At 34.7% G+C, this 20,972-nt stretch overlaps 1 protein-coding gene across 4 annotated transcripts; it reads right to left on the bottom strand.

Annotated features, from left to right (window-relative positions):
- Positions 1-13,250: 13,250 nt before the first annotated feature.
- LOC145054310 (protein GRAVITROPIC IN THE LIGHT 1-like) lies at positions 13,251-18,994 on the bottom strand. 4 transcript variants are annotated; one of them, XM_079002469.1, is made up of 3 exons: positions 18,795-18,994; positions 18,635-18,721; positions 13,251-15,071 (listed from the first exon to the last, which is right to left on the bottom strand). In XM_079002469.1, exon 3 carries the CDS (start codon positions 15,069-15,071, stop codon positions 13,746-13,748), a length of 1,326 nt encoding a protein of 441 aa, XP_078858595.1. In that variant the 5' UTR covers positions 18,635-18,721; positions 18,795-18,994; the 3' UTR covers positions 13,251-13,745. The 4 variants fall into 4 exon arrangements, with proteins under 4 accessions (XP_078858595.1, XP_078858594.1, XP_078858596.1 ...); XM_079002468.1 differs by having other exon boundaries at positions 18,635-18,994; XM_079002470.1 differs by lacking the exons at positions 18,635-18,721; positions 18,795-18,994 and adding an exon at positions 15,234-15,335.
- Between the last annotated feature and the right edge of the window lie 1,978 nt (positions 18,995-20,972).

Genomic DNA, 20,972 nt, shown 5'->3' with positions numbered 1-20,972 from the left:
AATCAAACAATATGGTTCCAATCAGATATACAGACTTTAGCTGTAACATCCCGGAGTTCAGGTACTTCTGAATTCATCCCTATAATTCTATTTTATGTCAAATTGGTCCCTAAGTCCAATAATTATGCTTTGAAGCCCTAGTGGCAATTTCATAATTTGGGCTGGAGAAGTACGCCAAGCGTACATGTGTGTACGCTGAGCGTGCACTTATGTATGCGAGGCGTACTAACATTAGGAGGAAACCCTAATTTTTAGGGTTTGAGGGGTATTTAAGCACCATTATGGTTCATTTCTCCCCACCTTTTTAGCCTCCACCTCCTTTGAGACGTTTTGCAAACCCTAACCTTTAAGTGTGTGTTTTGGAGCTCAAGTGTGTGTTCTTGGTGTATTGAAGGAAGAAGAAGATTATTGGAGAAGCCTTTGTGTGGGAGCAACTTGTGGATCTGAGATTCTTACCTTCTTCAGAAGCTAATTAAGGTATAAAGCTTTGATATTGACTTGTATTTCCTTAAGATCTTGCCATGAGGAATTTATGTGTTTTTAGTCCCTTTTCTTGGCCTTAATGAGTATGAGCTACTCTAAGACCAAAGGATCTGTCCTTTCTGGAGAAATGAGGTGTATTAAGTCATAAAAATGTTATCTTGGCTCATTTGGTGCATGCATGCAAGTTATAGAGGTCTTAAGTGGTTAAGACAAACTAGGATCTTGGTTTTGGGACTTTATGTTGGATTAATTTCTAAGTCCATAACTATAATTGATAAGACTTGACCCGACTCGACATGGTCCATTTGGGTTGCATGGCATCATGCATTTGGATAGACTATAATGAGAGAAATAACACTTAAGGTTTGTTAATATATTATAAGTTCTAATATATTAATAAGATTATTTAATTAGTATTGATCAAGAATTAATCTAGGATTAATTAAGTGATCAAAAGAAGACTAATTAAATATATGGGCTGATAGTGTAAATCATCCATACTTTTATAGTGGGCTAAGACTCCATGAATTATCAAGTTTGGCTAAAACCCATAGGATGCTCAATGGATGCTCCATGGTGTATTTGAACCCATGGATCCAAGAATATGGAAAGCCATGACAATTAGGGTTTATCCTAATTGTGACACTATATAAAGATCTCATTGGTTACAAAATCGGCCACTATGCGAGAGATAAAGGGCTAGCCGATTTTCATGAAGTGCTCCATTTTCTCTCAAGTCATTCCATGTGCATTTGGTGTTGTGTGAACCATTTGAGGTGTCACACTTGGGGCACTAGGCACTCAAGCTTCATGAAGACATTCTACATCAAAGAGGTATGTTATTCTAACTTAATATATATTCGTATGAAGCAATGTTATTATGCTAGTTAGGATGAATACATTGGAAAGTTCATATTTGCATGTATAATAGAGAAAACATAGATCCAAGGTATTTAGGGTTGTATGTACACTTAAGAGTGTTAGAATGCTCAAAACCCAACAGCGGTATCAGAGCCTAGGCTTGCTTTCTCTTATACTTGATGCAAATGTGTTTTTTCAAAGTTGAATCAGTCCATACCATAAAACTCGACGAGTTTATGCAAAAAAACTCGACGAGTTCATCATTTTGGGCATGAACTCAACGAGTTTTGGGTGCTAACAGCTTGTTGTTTGCTGTTTTGGCTGGAATTGGACTAGGAACATTACCCTAAGCTGTTTTTGACCTTATAAACTTGTTTTTGATGTGGTAATGTTCATGCCAATCCAATTTCAAAGATAATTGTCAATAGATTCATGTTTTTTATTAGTCTAAAAGTTATGCTAATTACATGAATAAGTTTGATGTGAATTATCTTTGTTCATATGAGTTGCTTAGATTAATAGATAAGTTAATTGATTATATGTTTTCAATCCATTTTAATCTAAGAGATGATTCTAAAATGTGTTTGTGTAACTTGTCCTCAAGTTACATGAAAGGTCACATTTAAGTTTCATAAAACTCATAAAAGTTGGCAATGGTTACAAAAAATGAAGAGTCTTATCCTCAAGTTATGGAGGTTCAAGAGTCACTTCATTAAGTAATAAAATGTGTAACCTTAATTAATTCCATAAGTTGCAAAATAAAGAAAAGCTACATTCTTTTATTAGTTTAAAGTCTTCCATAACTTGTCCTCAAGTTATGGAACTTGAAAAGTTTTTGGATTAAAACTACTTTAAACACATAAGTTATGGAAATTAATTAGTTTTGAATAGTTTCAAAACTTGCCCTCAAGTTTTGGAATTTGAAAAGTTTTCACTTATGAGTACTTTAATTTTAAGTTAGCCCTTAGAATTTTAAAAGTTAAAATTCAACCCTTATACTTTATAATATTATAAGTTAATAATATTTATATATATATGTATAAGAGTAAAGTCAGTCTTACCGTTAGTAGGCCCCATTCACGAAGCCAGTCTATAAGGGGGGTATAAGGTTATTGCCTATAAAATGACAATTTAATGGGTGTCCACTCTCACCCACCGCTTCCTTGACTGGTGGAGGGTCGTTAGCCGAACGGGTAGGACAAGGACTATAATTCTCCCTTCATTAAAAGTATTAATGATAAATACTAAGTAACTAAACATTTTATGTGACAACCCAAAACTTTCCATTCCGTTCAACCATTCACTTCAATATGAGTTAAAACTATTTCTGCTAACTTTCAAACTTTTTGGAATAAGTTTGAGTGGTTTAAAGTTAGTGCTTCAAGAGATATCAGGAGAGTGGATACCCTAGGGTGTACTATGTAGCAAAACATGCCCAAAACTTCAAGAGTTTTGAGTTTACGGTCCAAAATGTAATTAGGACCGTAAACCCAAAAGACCATATAAGTGTGACTTAGTATTTTAATCACTTTTTCACAATTCCAAAGACTAAAGCCATTTCTCTCTCAAGTAGCATCCCGTTTTTCTCCAAGATCTTCAACTAGTAAGTGTTTCTAGCCTTAGTATGTTAAGATCAAGCGTTAAACTCCATGAAATCATCAAAATACCTCAAGAACAAGGTGTTCACGGCCCAAGAATCTTCTTGGACCGTGAACACTAAAAATGGGGCTTAAATGTGCCCTTTGTCCCTTTAGACCTTTGAAACAAGCATAGAAACAACCACTAACATGTTTAAACCATAAGAGCCTCAAGAAAACACCCAAATACCACAAGGATAAGGTGTTTACGGTCCAAGAATCTCCTTGGACCGTAAACCCTATTAAGGTTGCTAAAAGTGTGCCAAAGTGCCTTAAACTCTTGCCAAACCCTAGAAGCAAACATGGAACCTTCCTTGGATGTGTTTAGCACATGTAAACCACAAAAATGTCCCATATATATGTGTTTACGGATTAGGGATCTCCCAAAACCGTAAACACCTCTTAGACATGTTTTGATGCCCCAAACTCATTCCTTAAGCTTAGAAACTAGCCTAGACCTTCACCTAGAAGTGTTTAGGACTTGAAAACTTCATTTGACCATAAAACATTTGAGTTTACTACCGTAAACTCAAAGTCATATGGTCCAAAAACCGTAAACCCTATAAAAGGGGTGATATGATGCCCTAATCACTTCCTAAGGCTAAAACTTGAAGTTAGGATGCTTCAAAAGGACTTCTAAGACTTCAAACCACCATATGGTCAAAGTACCATGAGTTTACGACCGTAAACTCATGGGTTTACCACCGTAGACTCAAGTAGAGTGGGTTACAAAACCGTAAACACCATTTAGTGCCATTTCACTTCCCTTGTTGAATCACATGTGATTCCAACACCTAGCCAAGGTGTTTCCTAGTCCCAGAAGGTGTTATCTTTCATATAGTTGTTTATAAACACTATATTCATGTCAATATGTGTCCTTATATATCATTTAGGACTTACTGTGTCTCGGGACTTCATTCGTGGAACTTCTCATCCTTACACGCATACCCATTTGAATCACCCACATCAGGTGAGTTCATACCCCGTAATGAATCATTTAACTATTTTAAATTGTTTTAAGGGGGGGGGGGGGGAAATACAGGTCGAACACAATGATAATTGTGTAAATATTTGTTGTTAAACATTCTTCAAAATGTTACTTACGTTAATTATAAGTTGTCAACACACTTCAAAACTCTGCTATTAAAGTTGAAGCATAACTTAGTAGAGAAAGGAGTCATTCAGTAACAGTCCAAGTAAAGCATTAGTAAACTATTATAGGTATAGTTGAGGAGAATGCTATTCATTACTTCTAGTACAATGAAGCACACAAAGAGTCAATATCAAAACAGAACAAACAGTGAAGAGAATCAAACAATACCAGAACAGAACATAACAAACAAGTTAATTTGCTATAGCATGACAATACGCAGACAGGATCTAATTATACCAAAGAATTGCTAACGCATTAGTGATAATTATATTGGGTATACATGATCATATAACTTTAATGTGAATTACACGGCTTGCATGGATTTGCTAGGTTCGCGTTGGGTTCCCTCAATCTCCTTCCATGAGAGCGTTTAGTAGGGGTTCTAGCTTTCACATTATGACCGTAATAAAACAAATATGTTTTTAGGTTAATAGTACCTCCGCATGTTACTATAAACGACATCAGGGTACTCACTTCTCCCATTACTTTCATAAAGTGTCGGTAACACTTGAAGGTTAATCTATTTTCTATTCGAAATAGTTATAAACTAGGGAGAATATACTTTACATTTGACAAAGGAACAGTCGGGTTTAACTCAGAGCAGAAGATGCCTTGGTAGAAGGCTACGATTAAAGGTTAGGATCATAGTGTTAGCTTTATGATTCCTTAATGTATACACTATAGAATACGTATATGCCAATAGATTTCGACAGCTAATAGGATGTGTGCCTTCACTTCATTTCCTGTTCTCGTTTGATGTGGTCTTGAACCGAGTTCCCCTAATCTATTATCTACCCGAATATATATATATATATATATATATATATATATATATATATATATATATATATATATATATATATATATATATATATGCCTAGTATACATTAAGTCATCATACGGGTACCAAGTATGGATCAGGTTATAGGACACAGAGTCAAAGCACAATTTTTCTAGTACAGAACTTACTTATCAAAGTCAGTGTTTTTGATAGACAAAACTAGAGATTTCCCAGAAAAGGGCTTAATCCATTTTATTAAGCAGTACAGTTTTAAAAGACTTTAAGTGAGTTAACTCTATAATACCTTAGTTTATACACCATGTTTATATACAGAACTAATATCCGATAGATAGTTAAATGTGTGTTTTCCCCCGACGTCCTGTTCTCGTTGGATTTTGGGCTTAGGGCAGATTCCCCCAATTAACTATCTACCCGATATCAGATTATATATAGCAGTATAAACAAAGCTATTATAAAAGTAATCACCATAGTCAATATTTTATTATAAGAAAAATAGGTTTTCTTACAAGAACTCTCCATTAGATATAAAGGAATCATTACAAATAACTCCATGACTAACAAGTGAATACACCAAGGTTATATATGACAACGATCTAACAACCAATGGAATGTGTGCTATCCGCCTTACTTGCCGTTCCCCGTTGGGTTGTGAGTTTAGGGCAGATGCGCACAATCGATTGTTTTTTTACTCTAAGTATATATAACTTGTACCCACTTAGTACGCATAGAAAGGCTTGTAGTGTCATTTTACTTAACTTCCATTAAAGTAGGAAATATAGGATTTTCTAGAGGAACAGGCGATCATTTCAAAACAGAACTTACAGCTTACATCACTTGTGCTTATACATTTTCAACCACATTTTTACAGCTTACTCACATCACTAAAATCTTATGAACTCACCAGCTTAATTGCTGATAAACTCTTTCAAATAACTTGTATTCTCAGGAGACTATTAGACAAGTGCTCGTGCTGGGACTTCAGAAGATGGAGCATTATAGCTTCAAGTCTTGTTTTGTTATTTGTTTATGTCTTCTATGTTTTGTGAACACATACATTGTAAACACTTTCTTTCTAAATGAAATGGTTGTTCATTACTTGCTTACCATATACATATCTCGTGATACTTGACATGACGTCCTCCACCCCGAACGTTTCCGCCGTTCCAGTTTTGGGGTGTGAGATTTTATAAATACCCAATCTTAGTTACTTAGGAAAACGTGAATTTGGTGCTAACCCATGAAATTACACTTTGCACTTTGCTTAAGTCGTTAGTGGAGCGTGTGTGGTTAATCGGCACACTAACCTGGACTTAACAAGGTAGGTAAAGGGTAACTTAATATTTATCATAGTATCGGTGGAGCGTGTGTGGTTAATCGACACATCGATTAAGGGGTAAATATTAAGGGTACCTAGTATATTTGCATGGTTACTTCACACCTTGTTATGTGATCCTCAGCATCCCAGTCACAAAACCTGAAGGGCGCACTCGAGATTAAAACATGCCATTGAAAAGTTCAATGAATCTCAAAAGAATCTAGGAGTTTGAAAACCAATTAAAACCTAATAATACATTTCATTTATCTTGGTGGGAATTGGTGAATCGTCATTCACCTACCTTCAAATATTTTATAGCTTGGATTATGGCATCCCTCTTCCAAGTTATAAAATATTGTGTTGGGTCCTAGCCTTAATATTTCATATTGGGTGTTATAATAGGGACTTTAAATCAACTATCTTGAATATCTCCCAAAAGATGTCTGGTTTAGACATTTATGATCTTCCCAAATCTCTTGAAACAAGCTTTCCTAAATGAAGATGATATCCCATGGAAATCATACTTCTTTCACCTCCTCCAATTATTCTCCCTAACCCACAAGCTCTTGAAAAGTTTAAGGTCACTCGAGCCCTATTGGCAAGCAAAGGTCTATGTGTGGTCACATCTTGGAGATGTAGTCACATATTGACAAGCCAGGAGAGTTGGGTGTCAAAGTCTTGAGAAAGTTGGTGGCTCAACTACTTTCTAAGTCACATAGTGAGTTCCTTTGGGACTTCTATGAGACAGACTATGACAAGACCCTTAATGATTTTATCTATTTGCTAAGATCAACTTCCAAAACTTTATGGACATTGACAATGATGACATTGGATATCCAGTAAAGCTCTCTCTTCCCAATGGAAAGGGATCAGCCATAGTCAACTCGGTTGAACAAATGGTAAAGAGAAAGGCTAAGTCTGTGATAGTCCCATGCTCCATTACCAAAGTGTCCATATGTTAAATTGCCAAAGGAAGGGGCATTGGTTGCGAAGCTGCCAATTTACCTAAGGGTGTTAAAGTCAATAAGTTTGACTCTACTTCAGGTAAAGTCCACTATCTAACTCTGCTAAGTTTCTATTCTAAGATTCTTGATACATGATGTGACTGGGTCACTTGGTGATGTTTTAAGAATCAAAGAAAAGTGAAGGAACTTAAAGAAAGAATATGTTGAATCTGATCGCGTAGATGGATTTCTATCGCATAGTTTGAAGATCGGATTCTTGAGCTACCTCTTAGGAGTTATGAGATATTGCTTAGGAATAGATAACAAGTTTTCATATGGATTGTAAGGATAAGTTTTTCTGCAAAGTTTTAAAATAAAAGGAAATCTTTGATTTTATTTATCTTATCCTTACAATGGCGTTTGTGGAAAATTGTTGCTTATAAGATTCCACTGATAGCAATATTTGAAAGTGAATTTGATTCTTTCATTTGTGGTAATGTCTAAATTTACCAAATAAGGAAAGATTCTCATCACCCAAGTTTCAATTTGACCGAAACTTGGAATCATGCAAGTTGTATAGTATGATGAATGTGAACTTTCAAGTATTGGAAAATTAAGACTAATTACTTGTTCACATGGATGTGTGAGTCAAGTAAAGGACTAAGGGATCGAGTACACATTCTTGTGCACTGATTAAGTCCACCACAAAAGATTGATAAGACTATTCGTCATTATTTACTAAAGTTTAGTAAATATGGTTATACTTACAAGCTTAAGTGTAATTCTGAGACATTGGAAAAATGTTCCAATGTATGGCAGAGCGAATAAGAAGAATCAATTTAGGCAGAAAGATAAAAGTTTCTCAAATCTGAAAAGATGGGAGAGTACTTTAGTATCATGTTTTAAGACCATCTTAATGATTTTGATACCTTATCACAATTCATCCTTTAAGTGCATTCTGATAGTTAAGAAGAGGAGTTATGAATTGTTGAAGTGGTCAAATCAAGAAGATGAGTCATACTTCGTTCCAGAACAAGTCTTAGAGTCATACTCCAAGACTGTAAGTTGAGTGACATGTCTTAAAGAAGGTTTAAAACACTTGTCAAATGTAAAAGTAAAAGTTTTCTACTCTTGTACATTTGAAATTGATAAGTTGTGATGTTTTGGATAAAACAAAGACCAACTAAGGCCAATTGTGTGAAGTGTTTGTCTTGATTAGAATCCACACTATCTCTTGAATATCTGACAAGAGAGTCTTATATGTCAAGAGGAAAGTGGGAGTCTTAAAGGTCTTGAAAGTCTCAAGAACTAATCAAGAATAAAACCTGAAGTTCTTCACTAGCACACGACTTGAGGTTTATAACCTATCGTGTTGACATATTCTGTGCCCATTCCAATTAAAGTTGGCATTACATATGAGTTCTTAGAGTTCTCAATTGGTTGCACAACAACTTGGAAGCAATGACAGGCCCTTGAGCTACCAGATGGCAAGAAATTAAGATTGAGTTCAGTCTATATGAGTTTAGATTTGTCATTGTCCTTGTCTTGTGACTATGGTTTTGACAATTCACATGGATAAGAACACATACACTATTAAATCTAAGTGTCATAAGGTTTCTCTCCGATTCATGAAAATGATGGTGAGGAAACACTTTCACTAAGTAGATTTTAGCTAGATAGAAATTGTGACATTTGCATTCTCAAAGTCGTTAGTGGAGCATGTGTGGTTAACCGGCACACTAACATGGACTTGTGAGAAGTGGCAAAGGTCTAAACAATCGAGACTATAATTACGACATCCCTTTTCATAGTTCTTAAAATTGTTTAGACACACTTGTGAGCTATCTAAGATAAGGTGTATGATATTGATAAAGTTTTATCAAAGCAATATAGTATCAGAAATCCAAACTTTGGTAAGAAAGTCAATAAAGTATTGATTTCTAGAAGTCCAACTAATTTCTGAATACATGTCAAAGCTAGTGGGAGCATAAGTGTTATGCTAATAATCATCATGTTAGTGGGAGCATGATAATTATGATAAGTATTGCAAGTTAGCAATGTTAATTATAGAAAACAAAAGGTTTCAATTGGGAAAAAGTTGCTTTGCTATAATTAAGGGAGAGAAAATTATACTTCATCTCAAATCTAAAAGCTTAGATTGAGGTTTTAATCGTGTTTAATCAAGGATATATATATATATATATATATATATATATATATATATATATATGAATTTCATGTTGGAATGGCTAAACATAAGGAAATTCTATATATGGGTCCATTATTTGCGTTCTAAAATTCGATTATGATTATGGCATCCCTTTTCATAATCTGAATTATGAGAACTTGGCAAATTGAAATGGAAATATTATAGTAAAAGACTGGTTTAGTCTTTATGTGAGACATCATGAATCGTGTCCCATATGCTTCGGATATAGGATCGATTACATGTGTTATATTCATCCTTTCTAAAATTCTCCAAATGCCTGGGGCATTAAGAAGGGAAAAGGTCTAGAACTTGATATGACTAAAAGGATTAAGCAATTGTCGAGGAAAATCTAAGGTTTACCAAAGATTGGTTGCTCAAGGACAGTTGGAAGTATAGTGTTAATTCTGGAAGGACCATATTGACATAATCTGTAAGGAGGCAACTCTTGTTCATAAGTGATAGTCAAAATGGAATCTGGAAATGTTTCAAAGATAGAAATTATTCAATCTATGTAAGATTAGGAAACTTAATGCAAGAAGGATGTTTCCAAGGAGTTGATCTCCTTTGGAATGCTCTGTAATGCTTGTTGTCAAGTCCTTGTGACTTTGTGCATAATCATTACAAGAGGATCAATGCATTTAAGTTTAAAATCTAACGGATTTCAGTAAATGGCATGAATTTGGAATTCTTGCACCTGCAGTAAGGATTTGGGACTGTGAAAAGAGAACCACTGAAGTTAGGTTCAATCAATCTAATTCACAAAGTAAAGATCATAGACAAACATAATATGCATACTTGGTGTGTGGCATGACTAGTGTCTAGAAAACATAGTGTACATGCTTGGAGCATGGGACAACTATTGTTTTAATTCAAGAATAAAGTTGATAGTTGAAACAGTATACAATGAATAATGTGTAATCATATGGTGATAAATAAAAGGTGTTTTATTTATATTCATAAGTTCTGAGACCATATTGGATTCGATTATTATTGTGTTTCATTTTGCATGTTTTGACTTCCAGAATAAACTAGGTTATTCTTCCGGAATGACTAAGTTATTCAAACCATCCATAGTTGGTCATATGCTGGAAGTAGATATGAATCAAGACTGTCATGGGTTGACTTGTAGAGGTCTAAGATGTTGGACAAAGGGCTACAACACTCATAAGTGCTCATAAGTTCTGGGTATTGGATTCAACCCGCGCTCATTGGAATCACTTCATGGATTTTATCACGAGTGATCATGAGACGATAATATCTTATATTCTTCAAACCTAGAGATATGAGTTGGTTGTACATTGGTTGCACGAAAACGCATTCGGTAACTCGAAGTTATAAAACGTGCCTTTGTGTATGATTCAACAAGTAGTAGAACAAGCCATATGAGTTGAAGTTTATCCATTCCTTTTACCTTCGGGATAAAAGCGATATCTGTGGGCCCCTCGATGATTTAATGATGACACATGTGAGTGCTTCGCCAAGCCAGGACTGATTTGATATGTTCAATCAGTCAGTCGTCATGAATCGGAAATCAGGAAACAACAAATGGACAGAGAGAATGATTTATAATCCATGTCTCAGTCCATATGATATCTAGAATGGAGGAATATATGATCCCTTATCTAATGGACAAGTCATTGACAAAGGTCAGAGTTCGACAGAAGCTTTTGAGAGCTACAATTGCTGAACGGTTCCTGAAGTCATACGCAATAATAGTTTTAGACTTATCCAAGTGGGAAACTGTTGGATTAATGTCTAAGTCCATAACTATAATTGGTAAGACTTGACCCGACCCGGCATGGTCCATTTGGGTTGCATGGCATCATGCATTTTGATAGACTATAATGAGAGAAATAACACTTAAGGTTTGTTAATATATTATAAGTTCTAATATATTAATAAGATTATTTAATTAGTATTGATAAAGAATTAATCTAGGATTAATTAAGTGATCAAAAGAAGACTAATTAAATATATGGGTTGATAGTGTAAATCATCCATACTTGTATAATGGGCTAAGACTCCATGGATTATCAAGTTGGGCTAAAACCCATAGGATGCTCAATGGATGCTCCATGGTGTATTTGAACCCACGGATCTAAGGAAATGGAAAGCCATGACAATTAGGGTTTACCCTAATTGTGACAATATATAAAGATCTTATTGGTGAAAAAATCGGCCACTATGTGAGAGATAAAGAGCTAGTCGATTTTCATGAAGTGTTCCATTTTCTCTCAAGTTATTCCATGTGCATTTGGTTTTGTGTGAACCATTTGAGGTGTCACACTTAGGGCACTAGGCACTCAAGCTTCATGAAGACATGCTACATCAAAGAGGTATGTTATTCTAACTTAATATATATTCATATGAAGCAATGTTATTATGCTAGTTAGGATGAATACATTGGAAAGTTCATATTTGCATGTATAATAGGGAAAACATAGATCCAAGGTATTTAGGGTTGCATGTACACTTAGGAGTGTTAGAATGATCAAAACCCAACACTTTATAAGACATGCAAAACCGTAAAGCTGGAAACTTTATGGTTTGGAACACCTTTTTAGGCTTGGATCTGAAATTGGACATTTGGACTTGTTGGAATAAGCACTTGATAGGGATTTTGGGTGGTGCGAGGGTACACCCCACGTACTCGGTCATCCACCCCGATGGTGGTCAATGCGAGGCTTGGAGTACGCTAAGCGTACCTCCGGAGTACGCTAAGCGTACCTCCAGAGTACGCCCCGCATACTCGTATTGGGTCAGATCGGTGGGTTGACTCGGTTGACTTAGTAGGTTTGACCAGTTGACTTTGACCAAGTTTGACCAAATTAAACCTTGGGGGTATTTTGGGTATTTGATAGAATTGGTCGTTTGGTGGAAATAGGTATTGGTTTAAGAGCTGAGATTCAGAGTCATGCCTTATCAGTTCGGTTCAGTTTGTGAGGTGAGTTTTCCTCATTGTACTTACCGGTCGAAGACACCAAGGTCATCTCTTTGGATTGTTATCCTAGTTTATCGTATTATTGTGAACTATAGTGATTTGTTAGATCTGTATTCTGGTAGATAGGATGATGCTATGCTTGGTGATCTGTAAGATCTGTCTGTTTGTTATTGGCTGGTTATTTGTATAACACGGTGTATGTATGGTTGGGTTGAGCAGTCCTCTGAAGGCCAACAGACCTAGCGTGTCCCGGATAGACTGAAAGCTAGTGGGACGTACCAGGTCGAAGACTTGGAGAATGGTCCAGATAGGCTGAAGGCCTGGTGTGGCGTACCTGTCATGCTGTAGGTTCTGTGAGCGTACCAGGTAGACTGTAAGCCGGTGGGACGTTTCAGTCAGACTAAAGGCTTTGTATGCTTGCTATTTGCTGTTATTATTATGATTATGTGATGTGTTGGTATTTTAGGGGAAACTCACTAAGCTTTGGACTTACAGTTTTGGGTTATGTTTTAGGTACCTCAGATGATCGCGGAAGACAAATGCGTGATCGTGCACCTCCTCTTGTTTTGTTTTATGATTTTTGGAAAACTCTGATATTAAACATGTTTTGAAAACAATTTTGTAAACAATGATGATTTGTGCAATGGTTTTAAAAGGTTAATTTTTTCATAAACTTTATGGATGTTACATTAGCCAATAAGACATCTGACTCAGTCATACATTAACAAGTCAGTCATTAACAACACACATTGTTAATGTCTGGCTCAATAATCAAATATCAAACAACCTCTAAATCTCACATTTGCAAAATATTGAGAACAACCACCACCTCAACTCGATATAATGGCGGATAACAAACATTTTCTTATTCGAATAAGTTTTGAACTTTTGGTAGCCCATGGAAGTCCTCTCATTAATCATAATATACATATAGAAAAATATACAACAATGAGCCAAGATAAATACAAAAGGGCAAGATAAACGTACAATATAATCATAATACACTAACACCCCGTAGTTTGAAAATCAGTGTGACAAACCGGACATTCAAATGGGACCGGAAGCAAAGAAATACGTCAAGGGTAGCTACTTATGTGATCATTTTTTCCCCTAAATACAAACATGAGACCATAAAACCATCAAGTGTTTGCCACATAACATTTTAACACATGCTTTTCAAATGCATGTTACGAATAGTATATGACACTTACCTAGTTTTTTCCCAAAATACCACAACCCCTTTCCCACAGTCCCACCCCTGATATTAACAAAATTGGGGAAGGCTTCATCAATAGGGACTAAAATTGAAAATATCCAGTTGTTTAACGCGGTTTCACTTTCAAAAGCAAGCAGCACACCCCCACACCCTCCACCGCCGGTGGGGGTTTCATCGCCGTTAATCAAGTCAGGTAAACTTGGCATTGTACTACAGTTTTACCCACCTTGAACCCCGGAACCACCGTGAACGCCACTTCCCGGGAGCTTTCCGGTGACAAGAATGCTTCATCGTTTACGGACTCCATAAACACCTCCGAGAAACGGTTGCCGTTTCTCACCTGAAAGATCGATGCTCCCTCTGGATCGAATGAGAACGCCAGACAATGTAAAAGCCAAACCCGTTTCGCCGCCTCTGCAAACGACTCGAAGAATGTCGTCTCCGGGAATTTTCCGGCAGTCACCAAACTTCTCTGATTCAAGTTTCCAAAAAGGGAAGATTCCATTTTGGGATGAACAAGTCTCAGGTATTTAAACCAACAAAATTTAGCGAATGTCGATTTTGGTTTCCATGTTATGTACTCCCTTGCTTTCAAGTATTTCAACTCCATAAATCTGTCGAAGAACAATTTCTGGCGTTTTGCCTTGTTGGATAGGTCCCGACGATCGCCGGAAATGGAAAAATCCGGGTAACTAAATCCATCAAACATTTCTCTGCAAACAAACGATTCAAATGCATAACATCTATCCGTTGTGTTCCAATAAACAACATCCGGTTGGATTGATTCAGCCGCTGCATCCAGATCCCAATTCGCATACTCCATTTCAGTAATCATGAACTTCACCAGACTTCGAATCGCTTTCATGGTGTGCTTGAGAGCTAATACGAAATCGGTTGAGGTCAATTTTGAGAAATGAAGGTTTTCGTGACGTGATAAAGGACCACTAGAATTCAACCTCCTCTCGATCAATTTGTTCTCCCTTTCAGCTTCCTCCAATTTCTCCTTCAAAAACACAATCTCTGAATCCTTAAGCCGACTCTGGTTCGCTAGCTTCTTTCGTGTTATCTCGTATGTTTTTGATAGATTCTTCTGCTCTTGGATCTCAGCCAACAGGATTGTGGTTTCCGGAGAGGCGTCGTCGATATGGTTTTTCAAATACGATTGTTTAAATTCCGATAACCTCTTCAACTCCGTGACCACGATCTGATCAGCCGATTGAATTCCGTCAGCGTCGTATGGAGATTGAGCATCCTGCAACTGAGCGTATGCCGCTTTCACGGACGATAGGGTTGCAAAAACTTTGGCGATGAAGGCATCCATGGCTGCTTTCTCCTGAAATTTCTCATCTTCCTCGTTGAAGAACTTACCAATGGGTTTCTCATCCGACTTTACTTTCTGCACTTGATCAATCGTCGTTGCAGGTTGAGATCGAATATGCAACACCTTGGCAAAGGTACGAGCCAATCTACTCTTTCTTGGGGTCACAGCTGATCGATTAACTGAATCCATCTGAAACAAACAATCTGAAACTGTTTATGAACAGACGATGATATGATAAAGAAGGAAATATGTATGAACATGGTGTAAGAAAAAGATGAAAGCAATGAGCTTTTCGTATAAATAATAGAAAAAAAAAGCAGAATGCTTTAACTCTTGGATCGAGGCCATTACCAAACCTTTTCCTTCGATTTGTTTTTGTTTTTTTTATTTGAAAAACAAAGAGAATGAAATCAAAATCAGATTGTATAACTTGAGAAATTCCCTATTTTGACTTTTGATTTTATTAAAAAGACGTCTGTGGTTAATACATATCTAAAGAAGTCGCTATCAAATGTTCAAAGGACATGTTGATATTAGTATTCGGTCCTATTCACATACCTTCTTTGAAAAGAATTTGGCAACCTATACGAAAGAGACGGTATGATTTATGATTTAATTCAACAAAACTTTATTCTTAAGAGTTAAGGCTAATTACAATAAATATCAATGTACTTTTATACATTTATCTATTACAACATTCTACTTTCACTTTTTTCTATTACAACATCATACTTTTATTACAACATTCCAATAAATATCAATGTACTTTTGTATATTTTACTTCATTTTTTTTCTTTCTGTTTTGTTTTGATGACATTGTTATAAGTAGGTAAGTTTTTGAAAATACAATGTATGTATGAAAAAAGGAAAATAAGATGCTATAATAAACAAATCATAGAAACTACAATTGTTATTTCTTACAATAAAATCTTATTCTTATATCCATATGTATTATTGTATTTTACAACGGAATGTAATAAGGGCCAAGGATTCTCATGGAAACTCCATGGACAATGCATTATTTACAAAAATCATATCACTAAGGGTGTACGGATTCGAAGGAAATATACAGTGGGTTGGTGGCGATACCAGCTACACCATTCCTTGGTGGAGCGGTACCACCAGATTGGTAATATCTCGGATTACCTAAGTCGTGGTTCTCTCTTTTCACTATTTGTGTCATATGCTGTAAAACTTATACCGAGGGGTTTGGGTTGGGAGTGATAGATTTTCATGTGTTGTGGGTTGAGATGGTTGGATAAAAATACTGATGTGGCGCCTACATCACAAGTGGGTTGGGAGACGTGGAAGGAATGAACTCCTGCCACCCTACGGGCATCTCCAACCCAACAATATATTACACCAAATTTGGTATTGACGGATAATATAACATCAAATAAAATATTATACTATTAGTGACACTAAATACAATGTTAGAGTTTCACCGATGCAATTCTTCTTTTAACTTTAAACTTATTCATTCTTATATTTAATATTGTTACTTGTTTTATTAAAAAAATAGTTGTATTATTGAGCCTAAATTATCATATACAAATGATTTATTGTGGTTATCAACTTATACTAATATAATTTCTAAAGTTGTTGTTTAAAAAGGTTATGGTCCAAGTTTGTACAATGCTAATAAATATAAAAGTGGTCTTTTGAACCATAAAACTTAGATAAAAATATCATACCTAGATTATTATGTTTTTGCTGTTAAATATACTATAACTAGAAATTGTCTCCTTTCCGTTTCAAGTGGACATAGGCGGGGGAGTCTTATATCCGTTTTGTGGGGGATGTAATCTGTAAATTTTCTATTCGACAGAGATCATTTTTTTTAAACATATGGACTATTTCTGTAAAAAATGCATTGGGACCTTTTATTACAGGGAGTGTTTTTGTGATTTATTTTCTAAACAGGGACCAACCATGCCAACATACAAAGTATTGTGGTCAAAGTGTAAAACCCAAATGTGAAAAAAATGCATAGAGACCCTTTTTGTATATCAAAGGGACAACTTTTTGTAATTTATTTTCAGCACATGGACCAAACATGCCAACATAAGAAACTATTGTGGCCAAAGTCTAGAACCCAAAAATATAATATTCATAGGCTTAGTTGCTCATAAAACATGTGGACCACTTCTTAAAAAAAACGTACATAGACCTTTTCTATAAATTACAGGGAGAGATTTTGTAATTTATTTTCTACACAGAAACCAAACCTGCCAACATATGAAAATATTGTGGCTAAAGTCTAAAACCCAAACGTAAAAAAAGAATGCACAAAATCTAAACCCCAAAATATATTATCTATAGACTAATTGCTTTTCAAGTGCAATTTGGTCTACATCCTAAAGAATATGTACTAAAACCCAAAAATATATACTATTAATAGGCTAGTTGCTCATTAAACATATGGATTATTTCTGAAAAAAAAATAAGTAGGGACCTTTTCTGTAAAACTACAGGGAATGATTTTGTAACTTATTTTCTATATAAAGACCAAACCTACCTACATATAAAAATATTGTGGCTAAATGCTAAAACCCAAACATAAAAAAGAAAAAAAAAATGCATAGGCCATAGGGACCTCTTTTATAAATTAAAAGGACAGCCTTTGTAACTTATTTTTAAGACATGGATCAAAAATATAGGAAAATATTATGACAAAAGTCTAAAACCCAAAAATATCCTACTCATAGGCTGGCTTGCTTTTCGAGTGCAATTTGGTCGACGTCCTAAAGAATATGTACGATAAATATCATCATAATTCATAAAGTTTAACTATCAATGATCAATCCACTCACTCGTAAAATATTCTTAAAAGGGTCTAATGGATTGGTATAATAACCAACTATCTTATTTGTACTAATTTGACATATATAATGTAAATATTGATTTAATGACCAAAGTGGCAAATAAAACAATTTATTGCTTAAATTAGTAAAAGTGAACACACGTTAAACATATTTATTGATAACAATAAGATATTTCCTTGAATATTCTATAAGTAATCATGCACCAAATGATAATATAACTTTAGAAAGTCATCCTTTAATTATTGTATATTTTGTATACCAAACCCCAGATTAAAATACACAAACAAGTTAACTGATTTGGTATAACAACTATCTTATTTTACATATTCCTGTAACAAGTTATTTTACAATATATAGTCACCAAACCTATAAAAACCTGTTATTTTAGGTCATAGGGTCACTAAAAGTTGCATGTATCATGCCAAAATCTAACATAAATATGCTAGTTTGAGAAACCAATTACCAAAGAAAATAATATATATATATATATATATATATATATATATATATATATATATATATATATATAATTTTTATAATAACAAATCTAGCTTATTTCCAAAGCAGTTAAAACGTAACCTAACCCTCGATCTCAAGAAAACAACACTATCCCATTGGTTAAAAGCTTTTGGTAAAAAAAATAATTTATTATTTAAATTGACAAAAATAATATATGAGCCGGATATTACGTGAAAAGACTCCATTATATTTCCATTGAACAAAGAGCCTTGCAATTGCATCGTCAACAGAGCCCCACAAAAAGCAAAGCTTGTCTACATGCGACTGAATAAAGAAAAAGAAACCCCACTTCTCACATTTCGAACGTTGCTAAAATGCAGTAAAAGAAAAAAAAAACAATTTTTGAAAAGTATCCCGACATTTCGTATTTCGCAACAATCAATGCGCATTAAAAACTCAAAAACATACCTTTGTTTGTGGAGAAGAAAGACCAGTTTGTTTGCTTGTAAAGCTTAAGAAAGCATGATTTCAGTCCTCTAATGGCGAACCCTGAAACTGAAAGCAGGAAAACTGAAAGGGGAAGAAGATGAAACATGAAAGGTAGAAATTAACAAAAGCTAATTAAAACCTCCGACAATTTAAAGCCATAATTCTTGTTTGTTCGAATCGCACCAAACGCTGTTTTGCTGTAACCAGGTGTTTTATACATTATTAAATACAAATTAAATAAAAAATAGATATAAAAACTCCTTTTGAAATTGAATCAATGGTATAAGTTATAACTTATCAGAAAAGAGTGAAATCGATATTAGGAATTTATCATATGCTGAAAATTGTAAAGAATGAGGGTGTGATAGAGGAAAGAAAAGAGGGAAAAAGGAAGAAAAGTCAAAGCGTTAGATGGCAGCTGATGCTGAGCCCGGAATTAAAAAGCTAGGTTTTACTGTTTTAGTGTGTTTTTACCGTTTTGTCCTTGGTTGTTGTGTTGGGGCATTGTTTATTCAGATTTTTCCCGTTAGGGGCTGGTGTGGTAATTCTCATTTTGGTGTCTTAAATAACTAATTGAGCGGTAGTTTAGTAATTATGTAGAAGTACTTTTGAGGTCGCATGAGAAACAAATAAATAATGACAAAATTATAAGTTTGGTCCCTATGACATGTAAAATATTATATGTTTGATATAAAAAGTTTTGAAGTTGTATCTGTAGTCTAAATTTTTTTTATAGTTTTGGTCAATGAAGAAATTTAAATGAGTTAGAATGATTATTTTACTCTTTTTCATTGCTTATTATTATTATATTTATTTATTTCATTCATTTTTTTAAAAAATGAATAATAAAATAAAAATTTGTAACCCTACCATTTCGCTTCCAACGTCTGTGTGTGTATGTCTGAGATAAACACCCAATAACATATTCAAAGATTCAAGAACACTCAAGAACATCTTCCGCCACGACCACCGTCCGCCATCACCATCATCTACCACTTTCATCTCCACGTAAACTTTTTCTACCACTTTATCTCCGCCAAATAATCATCCCAAAAACAAAAACCATACATAAAATCAGATCAAATGTACACACACATACACACACATGAAATCAAATGAACACAAACGCAGACACACGAAATCAGATGAACACACACACACACAAACGAAATCTGACGAACACACATCCTAACCAAACTAGAACCTCTCGATGAACAAATCTAAAGCATAAGACCCTAACTGAAGAACGAAGACAAAAACCTTAACCGAAGAAGGAAGCCGTCATCGAGATCTAAACATCTGCTTACGGCGGCTACGAGAGTTACATGAAATCTCAGATGAAATAAAAGATATCTCAAATATAGGAAATCACAATTAATTTAAATGAATTTCCATATGAGTTGGAAGAAATCTTAGCGTATCTACGACCCTACTCTATTTTCTTATTACACTTTATTTATAGAGTGTAAAATAAAGTAAAAGGCTCAAACACAACTCTGTTTTACACTCTACAAATAGATAAATGAATAGTAACACTCTAAATTTGGAGTGTAAACTATACACTCCCTGACACACTCTCTTTTTACATTTTAGTTTTGGAGTATAAAATACAATTTAATATGGGTTGGGTCAAAGTTCTAAATAACGTAAGACGTGACTTGGCGGCAATGTCAAGCCTCAAGTTTTTCCGAGCCTTGGCGAGTCACAGCGTTTGTAAGACGTGATTTAAGGCGACAATTTTCTATATAATTAATATTTTTTATATGTACTTTCAACTATTATTCATCTTTATACATACATATATATATATATATATATATATATATATATATATATATATATATATATATATATATATATATATATATATAAGTTAAGGCGGCGTTTTGGCAAAGCTTGGCGGCAGGTGCAAGCCTTGGAGCCATGACGAGCTTTTTAGACCATGTTCAACCCACCTTTATTTTTCCCTAAAAAAATGGAGTAAAAAATTGGATAATAGTATTTCATCTCCAATCCACCTTCATTTTTTACCCTAAAAAGTACTCCCTCCGTCCCAATATTATTGTCCACAGACAAAAAAACACACAGATTAAGAAAAACATTAATTACCACTAACTTTATATAATAAAATGATAGTTTTGTCCTTACTTTGCATTTAATGTTCCATTAAATGTTTAGTTGTTTAATTAATAATAAGGGGTATTTTGGTAAAAATGTTAGTTATTTTTAGAAGTGGACTATTATTTTGGGACAAACCAAAAAGGAAAGATTGACTATAATATTGGGACGGAGGCAGTATAATTTTAGTATATTCAAA

The sequence above is a fragment of the Lactuca serriola genome, chromosome 5 (genome assembly GCF_051521515.1).
Source record: "Lactuca serriola cultivar US96UC23 chromosome 5, Lser_US96UC23_V15, whole genome shotgun sequence".
Lineage (NCBI taxonomy): Eukaryota > Viridiplantae > Streptophyta > Magnoliopsida > Asterales > Asteraceae > Lactuca > Lactuca serriola.
This window is presented reverse-complemented; position numbering and strand designations above follow the sequence as displayed.

What these genes read in the sequence shown, in the direction of transcription:
- LOC145054310 (XM_079002468.1), bottom strand. Translation starts at nt 15,071, where the DNA reads ATGGATTCAGTTAATCGATCAGCTGTGACCCCAAGAAAGAGTAGATTG.